At 40.3% G+C, this 14,293-nt stretch overlaps 5 protein-coding genes across 8 annotated transcripts; 1 reads left to right on the forward strand and 4 right to left on the reverse strand.

The window, feature by feature from the left end:
* Positions 1-722: 722 nt before the first annotated feature.
* BCIN_06g04570 (hypothetical protein) lies at positions 723-1,818 on the reverse strand. The gene is made up of 2 exons (XM_001559185.2): positions 1,615-1,818; positions 723-1,554 (listed from the first exon to the last, which is right to left on the reverse strand). The coding sequence occupies exons 1-2, from the start codon at positions 1,715-1,717 to the stop codon at positions 833-835; spliced, it is 825 nt and encodes a 274-aa protein (XP_001559235.1). The 5' UTR covers positions 1,718-1,818; the 3' UTR covers positions 723-832.
* Positions 1,819-2,024: 206 nt separating this feature from the next.
* On the reverse strand, positions 2,025-3,832 carry BCIN_06g04580 (hypothetical protein). The gene is made up of 8 exons (XM_024693540.1): positions 3,615-3,832; positions 3,445-3,553; positions 3,002-3,379; positions 2,786-2,950; positions 2,679-2,733; positions 2,529-2,535; positions 2,323-2,465; positions 2,025-2,259 (listed from the first exon to the last, which is right to left on the reverse strand). The coding sequence occupies exons 1-8, from the start codon at positions 3,797-3,799 to the stop codon at positions 2,063-2,065; spliced, it is 1,239 nt and encodes a 412-aa protein (XP_024549326.1). The 5' UTR covers positions 3,800-3,832; the 3' UTR covers positions 2,025-2,062.
* Positions 3,833-5,630: 1,798 nt separating this feature from the next.
* BCIN_06g04590 (hypothetical protein) lies at positions 5,631-7,234 on the reverse strand. Its single transcript, XM_024693541.1, has 3 exons — positions 6,025-7,234; positions 5,846-5,944; positions 5,631-5,769 (listed from the first exon to the last, which is right to left on the reverse strand). Exons 1-3 carry the CDS (start codon positions 6,869-6,871, stop codon positions 5,681-5,683), a joined length of 1,035 nt encoding a protein of 344 aa, XP_024549327.1. The 5' UTR covers positions 6,872-7,234; the 3' UTR covers positions 5,631-5,680.
* Positions 7,235-7,809: 575 nt separating this feature from the next.
* On the forward strand, positions 7,810-8,567 carry BCIN_06g04600 (hypothetical protein). The gene is made up of 2 exons (XM_024693542.1): positions 7,810-8,002; positions 8,101-8,567. Exons 1-2 carry the CDS (start codon positions 7,888-7,890, stop codon positions 8,397-8,399), a joined length of 414 nt encoding a protein of 137 aa, XP_024549328.1. The 5' UTR covers positions 7,810-7,887; the 3' UTR covers positions 8,400-8,567.
* Positions 8,568-8,570: 3 nt separating this feature from the next.
* On the reverse strand, positions 8,571-11,079 carry BCIN_06g04610 (hypothetical protein). Of its 4 annotated transcripts, none has more exons than XM_024693543.1 (6): positions 10,679-11,079; positions 10,040-10,616; positions 9,572-9,963; positions 9,414-9,508; positions 9,155-9,365; positions 8,571-9,104 (listed from the first exon to the last, which is right to left on the reverse strand). In XM_024693543.1, exons 1-6 carry the CDS (start codon positions 10,966-10,968, stop codon positions 8,645-8,647), a joined length of 2,025 nt encoding a protein of 674 aa, XP_024549329.1. In that variant the 5' UTR covers positions 10,969-11,079; the 3' UTR covers positions 8,571-8,644. The 4 variants fall into 4 exon arrangements, with proteins under 4 accessions (XP_024549329.1, XP_024549331.1, XP_024549332.1 ...); XM_024693545.1 differs by having other exon boundaries at positions 10,040-10,623; XM_024693544.1 differs by having other exon boundaries at positions 9,155-9,508.
* Between the last annotated feature and the right edge of the window lie 3,214 nt (positions 11,080-14,293).

Consider the following 14,293-nt stretch of genomic DNA (forward strand, 5'->3'; position numbering starts at 1 on the left):
TATTGTAAAGTTTTTCATTGCTAGACTATAGTTCGGAACTCTGTCCTTGATCTTCAAGAGAATTTTCATAAAACTTATAGCCAGGCTGGATTTATATCAAGATGTGATTAGCGACTGAATACAATGGTGAATTTAATTAGTAGATATTAGTTGATTAGTCATTGAAATACTCATCGAACATAAATTTCAAAAATAGTCACCCTAACACGTCATGACGTCACGACTTGGAGATTCCCAGAGCCAATAAAAATCTATACGAGCTATCAGCATTAGTTGCAATGTAGATTGATCTTCTCAATTCAAGGGGAAGCAAGCTATCATGGATGCATTGTTGTTTAAAATCATAGGCGCAACACTAGACGACAGTTAACCGAGAAGCAAATACCACAGAGATTAATTGTTCTCAACTAACAGACACAGATCAATTTTTACATTCATTGAACGTTTCAGTTAAGTTTGCAAAATATGGAATGCTTGCATTGCTAATAGCTAAAGCGCTTTAGAAGTAAATCGTAGCGTGTGATCCAAAGTAGGGCCGGCCAAATCCAAAAGATTACTGATGTGGAAATAATATTGAAAAGAAACGCCGTTTTAGAATGTCACATAGTTCTAAGGAGAGTCATAATTAAGCAGAATAAAGTAGTGGATTTCAGGATAAGACTATTCAGGTTTTTGGCACAATAATGGGCTAAACTAATGGCCGTGTTTGCTGTTTCTTCATATGACCTCCCAGCTCCGTGATTCGCACCATGATATAATCCATTTAATGATATGACTTGATCAATATGTCATTGTTTTTGATGGTTAAAGCCCACTGCTATTGAAATTCTTTTTAATGTTCCCGCCACTGCTCTCTTCTCGCTTCGGTGACCGACCACCCTTGTCCATACCCCTCATTAGCTACTTTTATACCCGTATCGATGATATATATGAATATATCCTCTGGTTTTTTGTTCTTGTAAACATTCATGATACTGTTCATTTCGTCAATCCATGCATTTCCGCCCATGGTAAGTGGAGAAGGATAGTAAGGAGGCTTATCATCTCCACAGAACTGCAGCCATCCTCTCTGGATGTGAACGTAGGCGCACCATGCGACAAGCAATTGCTTTAAAGCATGTCCTGAAGGATCGGCTTCCTCGCCATAAATGTCACGGAGCAGAAACTTGCCAACATAAAATCCTGGTATGGCACAGTACATCAAGAGGTCAGATGATCCGAGAGAAATATCTCGAAAGTAGATATACTTTGTAGTATCGCCATTTCCAATCCATTCATCAAGTAGTTCATAAAGCCGAGCATTTGGCCGAAAAAGTGGGTGCTGAACATCTTCCTTTGACGTCTTATCCCAAAGAAGGGTCTCCAGAAGCAGGGCATCTGAGTGTGGGTACTGACGCTTGTATTCATCATGAACTTGGTGACAAGTAAGGCCAAATACCGCTCCAAATGTGGGGCCAAGGTGCTCCATGATGTTTGAAATGAGCTCAGCAGGGAGAATTTCAACTATAGAGTTCTTCTCGGGGATTGACATCTGCTGTGTTGATGCATAAATAGCTAGAGATAAGTTAGAATAGCTGAATAGGATCAGAAAAAGCTGAGAGGAAATAGGCTAACCAGAGATCTCATAGCTAACTTCGACGTAATCTTCGAGTGGAGATTTAGCGGATTTGGGAGGCGCGATTGATATCAATTCAGCGTCTTTCTTTACCGAAGGCATCGTGAAGCGTTTCAAAAATTTAAACTTGATAGTGGCAATGAATTGGAGTCTTTCGTTGATTCCGATTGCGGAGTGTAAATGCTACTCAGTTGATTGGGTGCAGATAATTGGAAGAATGTTGTGAATCTCTTTCTGTGGAGATGTGTTCGCATGCATTTTAAGAGAAACTGAGCACCGTAATACAGCCAGCCCATTTTAGCGACAAGAAACTTCAACCGTATGAATAACATCAATTTATGACTAGCCGTAGCGTTTTAAAAAGCAGTAATTCATTATAATATGATTTACTTCTAGTCAAGTCACGTTATGTCTAGAATATTATCTATTGATAATTCATAAATTATCTCAAGATGACTTCTCCAAGTTCTTAAAATCAGTAGACACGAAACCGACATCAACCTCTACTAGTTCGCCATCCAAGATATCGGTCACCACCACGTGATCTCCGAATAGTACCCCAATTTCCTCCAAACTAAGCCCACTGGTTTCAGGAAGAACGAACCAGATGAATGCGACACAAGCAAGCGGAACGAAGACGAAGACTGTTTATTACAAGCATGCAAATTAGCCAGGCGTTATTTGGCAGCACGCGAGAAGTTACATACCAAGATAGTATTTCCATCCCACTGCAGCAAACGCATCTGGGGCGGAACCGGTATAGATAAGCGTTCCGCAAAAGAGCTCGCACACTGAGAAGGCAATAACTTGGGCGCGCATCCAAGTGGGAAATATTTCCGATGCGTAAACACTACAGAACTGTTAGTCAATCCTTTTCAAAAAGGAAATTTCTTTTGATTCAGCAAGAACGCACTAGCAAGCTATTTAAGACACAATTAGCATTGATGCAATGTTATCAACGAGTATTCGTCGACTTACCAGCATCCATTCCACCAGCAAAGAATGTAATAAAAAGGAATAGAAACAAGACTCCAAAACCGTTACCGACGTCATTATTTTTTACCCGCAAAGCGTGCGACCATGGCAGTGTCGCAAGAAATAGCAACGACAGCGCCAAGCTACCGAAAAATTAATCATCATTTTTGCAATTTTGAAGCAAAACAGATTTACCATTCCAAAAGTCATAACTTTTATTCGTCCAAATCGATCAAGGAGTAAGGCATTAACCCAATTCATCGTTGCAGCCCAGCTTGTATAAACTCCGAATAATAAAAGTGCCTTCCACCCTGTGATACCGAGACCTTCGTACAAGGTGAATTGGTAATTATTGATAACCTTTGAGATCTTAGTTGAAGTAAGTAGCATCGCGGACTTTCTTTCACTTACCAAAACACCGCTACTTTGGGCTGCAAAGATGATGAAGAAGCCATATATCATGCGAATGCGCGTGGAGGGTTCTTTAAAGAGAGCGAAGAAGCTACGCTCATTTTCTCGATCAGCAGCAACTTGGCGACTAATGTCCATAAACTCTCTTTCGGGGAGGATTCCATTGGGGTCGTCAATATGGTAGTGTAATTTTCTAAGAATCTCTCTGCTCTGTTCCTCACGGCCGTTGTATATCAGCCATCTTGGCGATTCTGGAACCCACGAAGAACACAATAGTAATAGAAGCGGAGCGACCATCTGAAGCGCAAGGCACAATCTCCATTGAATAGCGGGAGTCGATTCGAAATAACAGCCTAGACCGACCCAACTTGCCATGGCCTAGTGTGAAGGATGATGTAAGTGTCTGCCAATTTAGAATGTAGCAATAAGGGGCTCCAACTTACATAACCGATGACTAAAAAGGTAGCATGAGTCCCTACCATACGTCCTCTCACACTGACTGGTGAAACTTCGGCGTGATACATCGGACACACAACATTGATCATACCAGCACTAGAATTTATCAGCTGACTGACGCATTCTTTGTCATTGCGTTCGGAAGGTTATGACTTACGCGATTCCTTGAAGAGCTCTCCCTGAAAGAAGCATAGCAACGTTCTGTGAGCCCGTGGTGAAAGCAGCTGCTAAGATACAAGCCGTGGTGATAAGTTGGATGGAAACCTTTCGCCCAACTTTATCAGCCAGCCAGCCAGCAATCGCACAGCCCATCAAACCACCCGCAGCATAGAGGGAATTCATAGTTATAGCAGGAAGTATCCATATCAGCTCTTCATATAATGATACCTGACTTTATTGTGATGAGACAAATACTTCCGAGTGGGAATAACTTACCACCTAGCATACTTGAGGTGTACCCTGCTTGAGCTCCAGTGTTTGAGAAGTCGAAGTAATCATAAAATGCGGGTAACCCTGTGAGGGATCCCACAATAGAGGAACAAAATCCATAGGTAAATGAGCCTAAAGAAACAATAATAACTATAATATTATTATATCTGTTTCCACCGCTGGAGTGGACGATATCTTCAGACATGCTTGTGCCTTTTCACTGGGGGATATGCAGATATATATTGAAGTTCAGGAAAGCGAAACAATGAGGTGAAAGTTGGATAGATTGTCAACTCGAGATTGACAGGTCTTTTTATAAAAACATACTTCCCATATATAGCATACATCAAGAATGACACACATTTGTATGATAAGATAGGATAGAGTTCGTGAGCTTTACCAGTATCGATAAACAGGTACGATATTCAATTGCTATCTACTGTCGACGATAACAGTTGAACAGAGCGTTGATAAATAAGGGTCTAAATGCGGCATAGATTGATCAATGATAAGGAGTTCTATCTAAACTTAGAAGCCATCAGAAATTCCTTACCAGGGGAAATTAAAGGTTGTGGATTAAGTAATAGAACTCTGAATATTTGAGTTATTAGATAATATGATTAAAAACTGGAATTTGAAACTTCCATTTACATCCAATTGAATCAGAATGGTACTTTTAGGAGGATGTTTGAAATTGATTGTAACAAAGTATAGTGTGTTATTGAAATATATAGCATGTCATAGTTGTTGAAATATTGAAGTTCATTCAGAAATAGTATAGATTCTGTTAATAGTATACCAAATGTAGTTAGTATTGGAAGATGAAATCCACTTGAACAAATATAGACAAGCAGTCTACCATTTTCTTTCTCTTTCGCTAAAGCATTTTATTGACATTACTTTTGCTTTAGCTTTATCCTTTTAATGTCGCAAGCCTCCTTTAACTTCCAAAAGTTTTGAGGAAATACAGGAAGCTTTGATATGGAGTGTCGAGAAAATATAGAGATAATGAAAGGGCTCAGATTACTTGGCTGTATCTAGAACCCTTACTTTGAGCGGCAATCAGGCAATCTAGTATGTCAGAGCTGTGAATAACTTCAAAATTACCCCTGTATAATACTTGGAGCCAATGAGCTCATTGTTGCTAATCTTCTTGCATCAACGTCGTATACACAACTAAAGTGGTGTTGGACTTATGAAAAGTCTAACTTGAAACATCGAGCTCATCGGGGAAGTTCGGGTTTAGACATTAGGTAGCTCGTGGGACTAGGCCGGGGAAGAGCGGACCAACTTTACATCACTCATATGGGTCCCAACTTTGGGAATTTCAAAGGCAATTGCTCATTAGATTGAAGTTACTGAACAATTCAATGAATTTTTGAATGAATCACAGCTCGACGCTTTGAACTTAGAAAGCTCGTAAATGTTCCTTGCGAAACTGCTAGTCGATCAAAGTTATCTTTTACTAACGCTGTCATTTCAGGCTACTCAAGGTTGCTGATTTATTTATTCAGAATCGATAACTTGAGTACTTCTAATTGTCCGAGTCATTATAGATAAGATCAGAAAACTGGTGAAAATTCATGGAGGATTGGTACCATGACTCTGAGAAATGAGGATACCATCAATTTTTCACATGTGTACGTTCAATAAAGCATCTTAATTACTCTAGATGAAATACCTAAATATACCATAATGAAATTAATCTTAAGATCTAATTGATCAAAAAGTTAGAAGCAAATTTTGGGGCATCAAATCTATTCTTTTTTTTTTACAATTGACAACCAAATTATATCAGAATTCTATTAACAGTTTTATAGCGCTTTCCGCTTTGCCATTGCAGAAGGTTTTGTATCCTTGTTCTATTTCGGAGAAGGCGAAAGCTTTAAGTGAAGCAACGTCAGTTTGGTGAATTTACTCGTTTGAAAGATAGGGTTGGGTAATGGAGATTCAACCTACTATGAGTGAACATTGGTCCAGGATTTCGCATTTTGTTGGCCGCTGACATTTTAACCAACAAAGGGGTACTAGTTGCATTCACCAACCCGGTACTTATTGCTAGAGATAAATTATTAGCATGAGGTCTTGATGTTATGCCTGAGCCTAAGAAGACAATATGGATGACTTGCAAATGTTACGAGCCCAATTCTTATTAAGATACATGTTAGCTGCGTGCTTGTGAACCCCAATGTTTGCAACTTTGCCACCAATTGCTACAATATCCTGTGCCATATCAATCGTATCGGGAAGCCCGACAGCTTCGATAACAGTATCACAGCCTCTTCCATTGGTCAAAGATCGTACAATTTCCGCCACATTATCGGTGCTCGCGTTGATGGTATGGTCCGCGCCTAAGCCAGACGCGATTCTCAATCTATTATCGTCAATATCAATTCCAATGATCATCACTGGTGAGTAGAGCTGCGCAGTAATGATTGCAGCCAGTCCAACTGGACCGTTCCCGATCACAGCTACAGTACATCCAGGTTCCACTTTTCCCGATAAAACACCACACTCGTATCCGGATGAGAAGCCTTCGCTCAGTAAAACCAGTGTTTTTTCATCGATATTTGGTGGAACTTGATGAAGTGAGTGAGTAGCATAAGGTATTCGAGTGTATTCGGCCTGTAAACCATCCAGTGTGTTACCCAACTGCCATCCACCATCAAGACAGTGACCAGGCATGCCTCTTTTACAATTCTCACACTGTGAGCACACGGTAATGCAAGAAACAATAACCCTATCCCCGACTGCAAACCCCTCAACACTCTCGCCAATCTCTTCGATGAATCCTACACCTTCGTGTCCTAAGACTCGCCCAAACTCGCTTTCAGGATGATATCCATCGCGAACATGAACATCCGTACCGCAGATACTGGCATGTGTGACTCTGACTATAGCATCTGTTGAGAGCTTCAATGCTGGTCTGGGCTTTTCAACGAGCGCGACCTCGCCCAGAGACTTCCAAGTAAGAGCTTTCATCATGAAAATTGAGATAGAATAAGGACAAGATTAATTTGAGAGATAACAATATGATTATCATACAAAGAATGACTTGTACCAAAAATTGCAGATACCTTCAACTTTATCTTACAACGTTATCTTACAACGTATATCAGGAAGGGTCATCTCGACCACCCCATCATTGCCAGTATCAAGGCCATGTGCAAGTATTCCTCGCCATTCGTCTGAGAATCCCATAATCACTTGCGGAAAGCAATTTAGACACGCGAGATTCGAACTTCCTCGGGTAGATAAGAAGAATGTTCATTGTTAATGGGTTTGGTGATAAGTGCGACAGTATGAGAATTTTTGTAGGAGTATTTCTGTGAGAGCTCTGGCCTTGCCGGGTAAAATGTGTGTTTTACCCGGCAAGGCCATTCTGAGTGTGCGTAAATCCGAGCTTCCCCGTCGGCTAGTCGGTGCTCCACAATTTAGATGCAGCAGCCATGCCTAGCTCAAAATCAAAACGTTAGCGCACGGCCAGACTATTCCCAATATTTGGGCTCGCGATCATATGTGAGATTTTCTCAGTCTTAGGTATTTTTAATACGATTCGTTATCTTTTCGGAATCGACCAATGTTGGCCAGATATTCAATCAAAAGGGCTGAATAGTTTACCTATTCCAATGTGACTTTTCATTGGTGGATATAATGAAATGTTTTGATTAGTGATGCAATTTGTCGGTTTGGACTATCTCCAAGTGTGTGCAGAGAGACACAACTCCGAACATCCGCGCAAAAATCCTCGTTACAATTGATTCTTGTCATGATGTTACGAATGGAGGGGTTAAACTTAGATGCAGGCATTGACTTGAAGGTGGATCTTATTACTAAAACCGTATGACGACAGAAGCGTCAAGAATACATCACAAATCTCTTGACCTGCCTGACTACTTGTATAAAACTGCAGAAAGTCCTCAGAATTAATCTGCACTTCAAAACTCAACACACACAATTCAATTTTCTGCACACATCCTCAAAACCCACAAGCTTTCGCTATGTCTAACTTGGAATATTTCAACTACGAGGGCTATGGAGAAACTACTGCCAAGCAAAACTTCTGGTACAGCCAAGCTGTTCGTGTAGGAGACATTATCGAATGCTCTGGCCAAGGTACGTTTGTGAAAACACTCCTTCCCCTCTTTCTCCCTCTAATCCAATCTTCCTTTCAACGCAGTTTCAACTAGTCACTAACCTAGTCGCTCTTACAGGTGGATGGGACCGTATCACCGAGAAAATCCCCTCCGACATCGAAAAGCAAATCGAGCAAGCCTTCGAAAACGTTGAGGCTGCATTAAAGACCGCCGGTTCCAAAGGTTGGGAAGATGTATTCTCGTTGACCTCGCATCATATGCCAATGAGCGATAAAGCTATGGAGATTATGGTCCGATTGTTGAAGAAATATTGCCCAAATCACCAGCCGATATGGACCTCACTCGGAGTTCCTGCGCTCGCGTTTCCGGACATGAAGGTTGAGATTGAAGTCAGAGCTTATTCTCCAAAGAAGTGAAATGGGATTAAAAGTTCGGAATATTAGGGTTTCAAAAGTGCAATCTTGGCTTTGGAGTTATATCTCTTGGATGTTTTTGAGCCAGCAAGGAAAGAAACTTGTGCCACTACATGACTTTCAATTTACAAAAATATCATCAATTAGGAATTTGAAACGTGTCGCTTAACACGCTAAGAATTGATCGCTTGTTCCTGCTTGTGACACTGTGAACATGTACTGCCCCTTTGACGGCATCAACAAAATCATTAGTCATTTGAAATATCTACAAGCTGTGAAAGCTTTTGCAGAACCACAGAGCCCACGGCAAAATCTGGTGATTCATCCGCCCAGAAATCCATCACACTTATCGCTTCTTGCATAATCTCTTTCCAATCATCCAGTGAATCCAGCCGCATTTTTGCCTTGACCGCGGCAAGTATGGATATTGCCGAAGATAAAATCAGTCTTCCAACAAACCAACTTCCATGATGTCTATGCCTGACATGTCTGTGTAGAATCCAGTGAATGCTGCTGTCGATTGATTTTTGAGCAAGCTGCCGCACTCGCTCCGGGATTTCTTCCGATGACTGGTGTATCATATAATATAAAAATGGTCGATAGAGCCATGTTTCTACCTCCATTACACGAGCTTGCATTGTGAATTGTAGCTCATGATTGGTCTTTATACCATCGTTAAATTGAATTTGATCTGGAAGACTTATACGCCTATGTTAATGTTAGCTACATACAAAAAATTGAAGGATCATCGCGCCCACCACTCATTCAATTGTCTTTCGAATTCATCTGCAGCCTTGATCATATAGAGGAGGTTGTGCGCGTTCCAGCTTCGAAAATCATTATCGTACAAATTAAGAAGAACTCGAGTCCCAAGTCTACTAATTATAATGTCTGATAAATAAAAAAACCAAGCTTTTTCCTGCAGTGTTTCGAAAGCAAGTTCCGATTCTTCTCGTTGTGGGTCGCTTACTATAGATGATTTGGCAAAAGTTGTTTTAGATGTGTTGGAGCTCGTACCTGATGGAAAGTTTGTCGGTGGTTCAGGTAAGGGATGTGCATAATCAATTTGAGATAGTAACGATGGAGATAAGGGTACCTCTGTTCGCAACTCACTGTTTTCATATATTATTAGAATTCGCTTACGGTTCAGATAAATCTAGAAGAAAACTTCATACCACATAGACTTATAGCAGGACCAATACAGACTAGCCTCAACACGCTGGGTGTCTGATGACTTAGTTATTGATGTGTCTTTTTTAAAGTGTGATTCTTCACACTTGAGGTACATGAAAAAGTTGGATGAGGCGTTAGCGAAGAAAGTCCAAGCCTTCACCGGGTGTATCATATACATTTCATATACCCCGCACAAGAATATACATTGCGTTGCAATTACACCGGGTGTCAGTAGCCCAATCCTTTTGCGAGCAGCTGTAAAATAAGCCGTTCCAAGAGACAAGTCTCGTCCTCCAAGAACGGCCCTTGAGGTTTTCACCCAACTGTCTGAAGGGTTGCAACTGTTCAAGTCACCAAAGGGCTGCGAAATGCAGCCTAAAGCGCACATAATTAACTATTGTTTATTAATTTAGATATATTTGCTTTGTGGGGTAGACTGTTCTGAACTCCGTAATAATGACTATACTTACCACTAAACAGGAGGGTGCATCCCATCGCAAACCTTCATGAGCAATCTTAAATCCAAATTCTCTCGCAATATTCGGATCTAGAATTGGACTTTTTATGTGTACACGAGTGAGAAATACTTCCACAAGCTGAGGCACGGCCTCCTCGTTGATGAAGGCTGATGACTGAGAAATATCATGTTCCGATTTGTCAGTCCTGGAGTCATCAATGAAATTTTGATCAAACAACTCCCTAGTGATAAAGCCTGTCACATAACAGCTTTCGAATACTGGCCAGTCGAGGACAGCATCAGGTGAAGTCCGAGCAGAAGGTGTTAGCATATTCTCATCCAGCTGAAGCTTACGATCCTTTTCCGATTCGACATTTTCCCCCATGGTAGAAAGCGCTTGCCATGTAGACGCCAATGAAGGCGTAACAGATTCTTGTGCGGTGGTTGTCAACGAGACTTGTTCCGATCGAAGATTTTCCAACGTCTGAGAAATCCGGTGTATGGTTCCAGCCGATTCTACTTCTTTCTCGTCAAGTTTTTGGAGTACTTGATCAAGACGCTCAAGTATTATCTGACTTGCAGGATCAAATCTGATCTCTTAGATCAATACTTAAAATCAAAATTAATCAATTGATGTGTCGGGTATACGAACGTGGATAAATCATTTACTTCATCGTAAACACACTGAGCCCCTAAAGATTGACAACATCCACACATAGGCTTTTCGTTATTACATTTGGTCTTTCGAGTTCTGCAGATCTGGCATGCCCTCAAAGCTCGCTTTCGTGGATATGAACTTGCCGTACGAGATTTTCCGAGACGTTGACGCTTCATAGGCGTGGTATTGGAATTATCATGTGCGCCTATCTCCAAACTCGAGCTCGCCTCTACACCATTTGTCTCCATATTCGAATCCATGCCCGTTTCATTTTCCATGGTCATGATATATCATTCTAGTAAGAAAGCGCTAGGTGTCCTAGACTAGATGTAAAAAATGCGATTGATCTCCAATCATGGGTAAAGTTCGTACACCAGAAAATGACACTGGAACGCTGTATGCCCAGTGAAGCAGCCGTCTGAATGTCGGCAAAAAATTAATCCATAATTGTACGACTAAGAAGAGTCACGTGCAGACCACCCCCGATATAGTATAGCTCAGTGTGTTGTATATAAACCTCCACTTCAGGAATAGGACCCCTTAATTAACGACAGAAGAATTTTTGATTAATAACCTCGCTAAAGATAATACCACTAGTTTATTAGAAACCAGCTATTGAGTTGAACGTCTATATCATGGCTAGATATTGATTCAAAGTCCATAGATATCGATAAAAGCTGCCTGGGGAACGAGAAAGGGTACACAGATATACGAGATTCAAACACCCGCTGGAAAGAAAGAAAGGAATTTGCAAAATCTTTCCTAATTTAAAGTTGTTCATGGTAGGTATTCTGGGCCCGGTGTACATGTCACCAACTGATTGCTCTCTCAATCTCGATGTATGGTGAGTCTTTTTTTTAAACCAGTTCCTTCAAACCCAAACTGTTCGAGTCACTCCTATGAACTGAGGCTTCGTCGAATTTTTTTATTATTAATAATTCCTCCAAGAAGTGTTTTTTGGAGAAGATTTTGATAGACTATTCCGAGCACGTCATTTGAAGTGACTCCCATGGTAAGGTAGATTGCAGTTTGGCGGAAGAATTGACGGCGCGGATTTTTGAGGCAATATTGAAAGTCAAATCATTACGTTTATTCATTTTATGAGTCAATTGTATGCATGATAGAAGAAAATGTGCATTTATACACCTTGAATCAGTTGTGCAAAGCTTTTCTATCTAGCGTCCATAAGGTTGAACCATTGCATGCCCCAATACCTGTAAAGTTACCAGATCCAATAGTATATCTGCATTAATCTCGTCTCACACAGTGGCACAAAATTGAAATAATCCCTGATTAAAACCCAATCATCTCCCTCCACTCAGAATAATCTAGCATCATATTTTTCGTCCAGTAGTGCCTCTTTTGTCGATTAAACGCACATGTTGTTTTTCCTATCCTTGGGACCGCGGGGACCGCTCGGCGTGTGAAGTCATCGACAGAAAAATTGCAACATGCGGAGACTTCGATAAACAGTCCATCCGAGAGTTCACGACAAAGAGATTTGGCAGCCTTTTCTTGATTCTTGACTCGAATTAGAGTTTAGTTCCTAGTTCGAGTTCCCCAGAGCGGATAGCCTCATTTCATAGCTGACCAATAATTACGGATTTTGAGTGTTGATACACGTAAGCAGCAGTTAGAATGCTCGCCACAACAATATCGATTTCCACGAAGACCACTCCAATCCTTTAAAAGATGCGAAATTAGTCGTGGTTGACAGTCAATTATGTGACCATGGAACATATCATTGTGGGAGATTTTTGTGCGTATAACGACACATGGAGTCACATAGGTTCACTCTTTTGATATCGTCGCAAAAGACAAGATAGAAGCGTCGGCAAGTTAACACCAATGGTGATATGTTCTCGGCTCCATAAAAAATCAGTTCACTGGTGATCCGAAGGATTATTTACTGAGGCAATACTGTGATTTTGGAATTAATCGTTGATAACTTAAACTCTAGAAGCATGGATGGCAGAGAGTAGGTAGAGAATCTCTGGTATTCTACTGGTCTTTAACTTGGCTTTGGGTTTAACGTTATTATCACTCAATCTTATTATTTTTGAGAGCATTGTTCTTTTGAACATCCATTGTCTGTTGATGGACATACAATGCAGTCAAAACTTTTTTATTATGAGCCACCGGTTTCTCTGGTGAGGCCTTATGTTTCTTGATGACTTTCCTGCGTGTAGACACACTTGATGGTAGGTGGCTTTCGATCGTCGAATTGTGAAATATTCTTTGGTGGTATCTCTTCGGTTTGGAGGCTTCAATTACCACCTCGATAATATTGATTTTTCAGTAGTAGGATGTTTAACTTCAATGACTTTATGGAACTATGAAGCATAGATAAAGGCGGTCTGTAAGAGCCAAGAGTAGTAGTGAATTCGATACTGCTGTAATGTAATTCTGCAATACGAGCGAATGCATGCACGTGAGTATAGTAGCGCAATAGCGCACAAGCGTATTGCATCTGACTCCTAAAGCTCTAGACCTAGGATAGAATACACACAACATCAATCAATATTTTGAATCAATTATGAAGGCATCGTAGTCACCACAGAGGTGATACCAATAGGTATTGTAACATACATCAATGAATTGACCTTAAAACAAAGTACAAGGGGCAAAACATGAGACTTAGTATCAAATGTACTATACTGAGACTATAGATAAGTCGTACCTCCGAATTGTTGAAAAGTATTCATTCAGCGATTAGAACAGAATATAACTTACATATTACCCCATGGCCAATCATTCAATAAGAAAATACAACTACTTAGTAACAGTGCGGAGATGTTCAGTAGTAGGCTGCGTAATTAGTACTGCGGGGCGAATAATGATCTTGAAGAATAATCCACATATTATCTATCAATAGAGCGAGTAGATAGAGTGGATATCTGAATAAATAACGTATAAAGTATTTACAGATTCGTTATAGATATCCACTACCTGTCTACGTATTATTTAAAGTTAGCATGAAATTAAAGATTAACTTCTCGTATAAACTTGAAGCTCTTCTCAAATTATTCCATAGCCCAAATAGTGATTTAGCTTCGATTTAGATTTACAATGTATAAGATAAGTTATATAAAGCAGATAACCATAAAATCGTAACAAATCATTCGTTTAAGGAATAACCTGTGTAGTGGATTATCTGTAGAGTACCTATGAGTTCAGACAATTTTTACGCAGCGTATTCGGTAGTTACTCCAGCCACACTAAACTGGCGTCACTATCAAATCTTAAAATTTCCGTCTTCACATTGTATACAATATGTATAATCTAATGCGTAGCAACACAGAAAAAGTGATCAAACATTTCAGTCTACAGTATCCTGGAGAGAAATACTTGTTGTTTTCAAAGATGCCGTACCCTCTCCCCTCTCTTGGACGAACACCGTATCATTAACGAGCAGATATCCTCGTTACCGAACCTCTCGCTTATGATCGCGTACGGTTTCGCAAGTCTTTATATTCTCAAATATGGCCTGCAAATAAAAAACAGACTGGATCGCATTGAACCACAATATACTTCTCCCTGGCTTAAAATTTTCAATTTCGACTTCAAACCTAGAGTTCAAACTTTAGTCACTCAACATCGATTATTTTA

This window comes from Botrytis cinerea, chromosome 6 (assembly GCF_000143535.2).
Source record: "Botrytis cinerea B05.10 chromosome 6, complete sequence".
Lineage (NCBI taxonomy): Eukaryota > Fungi > Ascomycota > Leotiomycetes > Helotiales > Sclerotiniaceae > Botrytis > Botrytis cinerea.

Excerpts from the sequence above, each read along its gene's own strand:
- BCIN_06g04570 (XM_001559185.2), bottom strand. The coding sequence starts at position 1,717 with ATGCCTTCGGTAAAGAAAGACGCTGAATTGATATCAATCGCGCCTCCC. Across the intron at positions 1,555-1,614 it reads AGTTAGCTATGAGATCTCTG|CTATTTATGCATCAACACAG; the intron begins GTTAGCCTATTT and ends ACTTATCTCTAG.
- BCIN_06g04580 (XM_024693540.1), bottom strand. The coding sequence starts at position 3,799 with ATGAATTCCCTCTATGCTGCGGGTGGTTTGATGGGCTGTGCGATTGCT. Across the intron at positions 3,380-3,444 it reads CCTTTTTAGTCATCGGTTAT|GCCATGGCAAGTTGGGTCGG; the intron begins GTAAGTTGGAGC and ends CCTTCACACTAG. Across the intron at positions 2,734-2,785 it reads AAGTTATGACTTTTGGAATG|CTTGGCGCTGTCGTTGCTAT; the intron begins GTAAATCTGTTT and ends ATTTTTCGGTAG.
- BCIN_06g04590 (XM_024693541.1), bottom strand. The coding sequence starts at position 6,871 with ATGATGAAAGCTCTTACTTGGAAGTCTCTGGGCGAGGTCGCGCTCGTT. Across the intron at positions 5,945-6,024 it reads TCTTAATAAGAATTGGGCTC|CAATAAGTACCGGGTTGGTG; the intron begins GTAACATTTGCA and ends ATTTATCTCTAG. Across the intron at positions 5,770-5,845 it reads TGGACCAATGTTCACTCATA|CTTTCGCCTTCTCCGAAATA; the intron begins GTAGGTTGAATC and ends CTTCACTTAAAG.
- BCIN_06g04600 (XM_024693542.1), top strand. The coding sequence starts at position 7,888 with ATGTCTAACTTGGAATATTTCAACTACGAGGGCTATGGAGAAACTACT. Across the intron at positions 8,003-8,100 it reads TATCGAATGCTCTGGCCAAG|GTGGATGGGACCGTATCACC; the intron begins GTACGTTTGTGA and ends TCGCTCTTACAG.
- BCIN_06g04610 (XM_024693544.1), bottom strand. The coding sequence starts at position 10,968 with ATGACCATGGAAAATGAAACGGGCATGGATTCGAATATGGAGACAAAT. Across the intron at positions 9,964-10,039 it reads ATGCACCCTCCTGTTTAGTG|TTAATTATGTGCGCTTTAGG; the intron begins GTAAGTATAGTC and ends AATAAACAATAG. Across the intron at positions 9,509-9,571 it reads TCCTGCTATAAGTCTATGTG|TGAGTTGCGAACAGAGGTAC; the intron begins GTATGAAGTTTT and ends ATATGAAAACAG.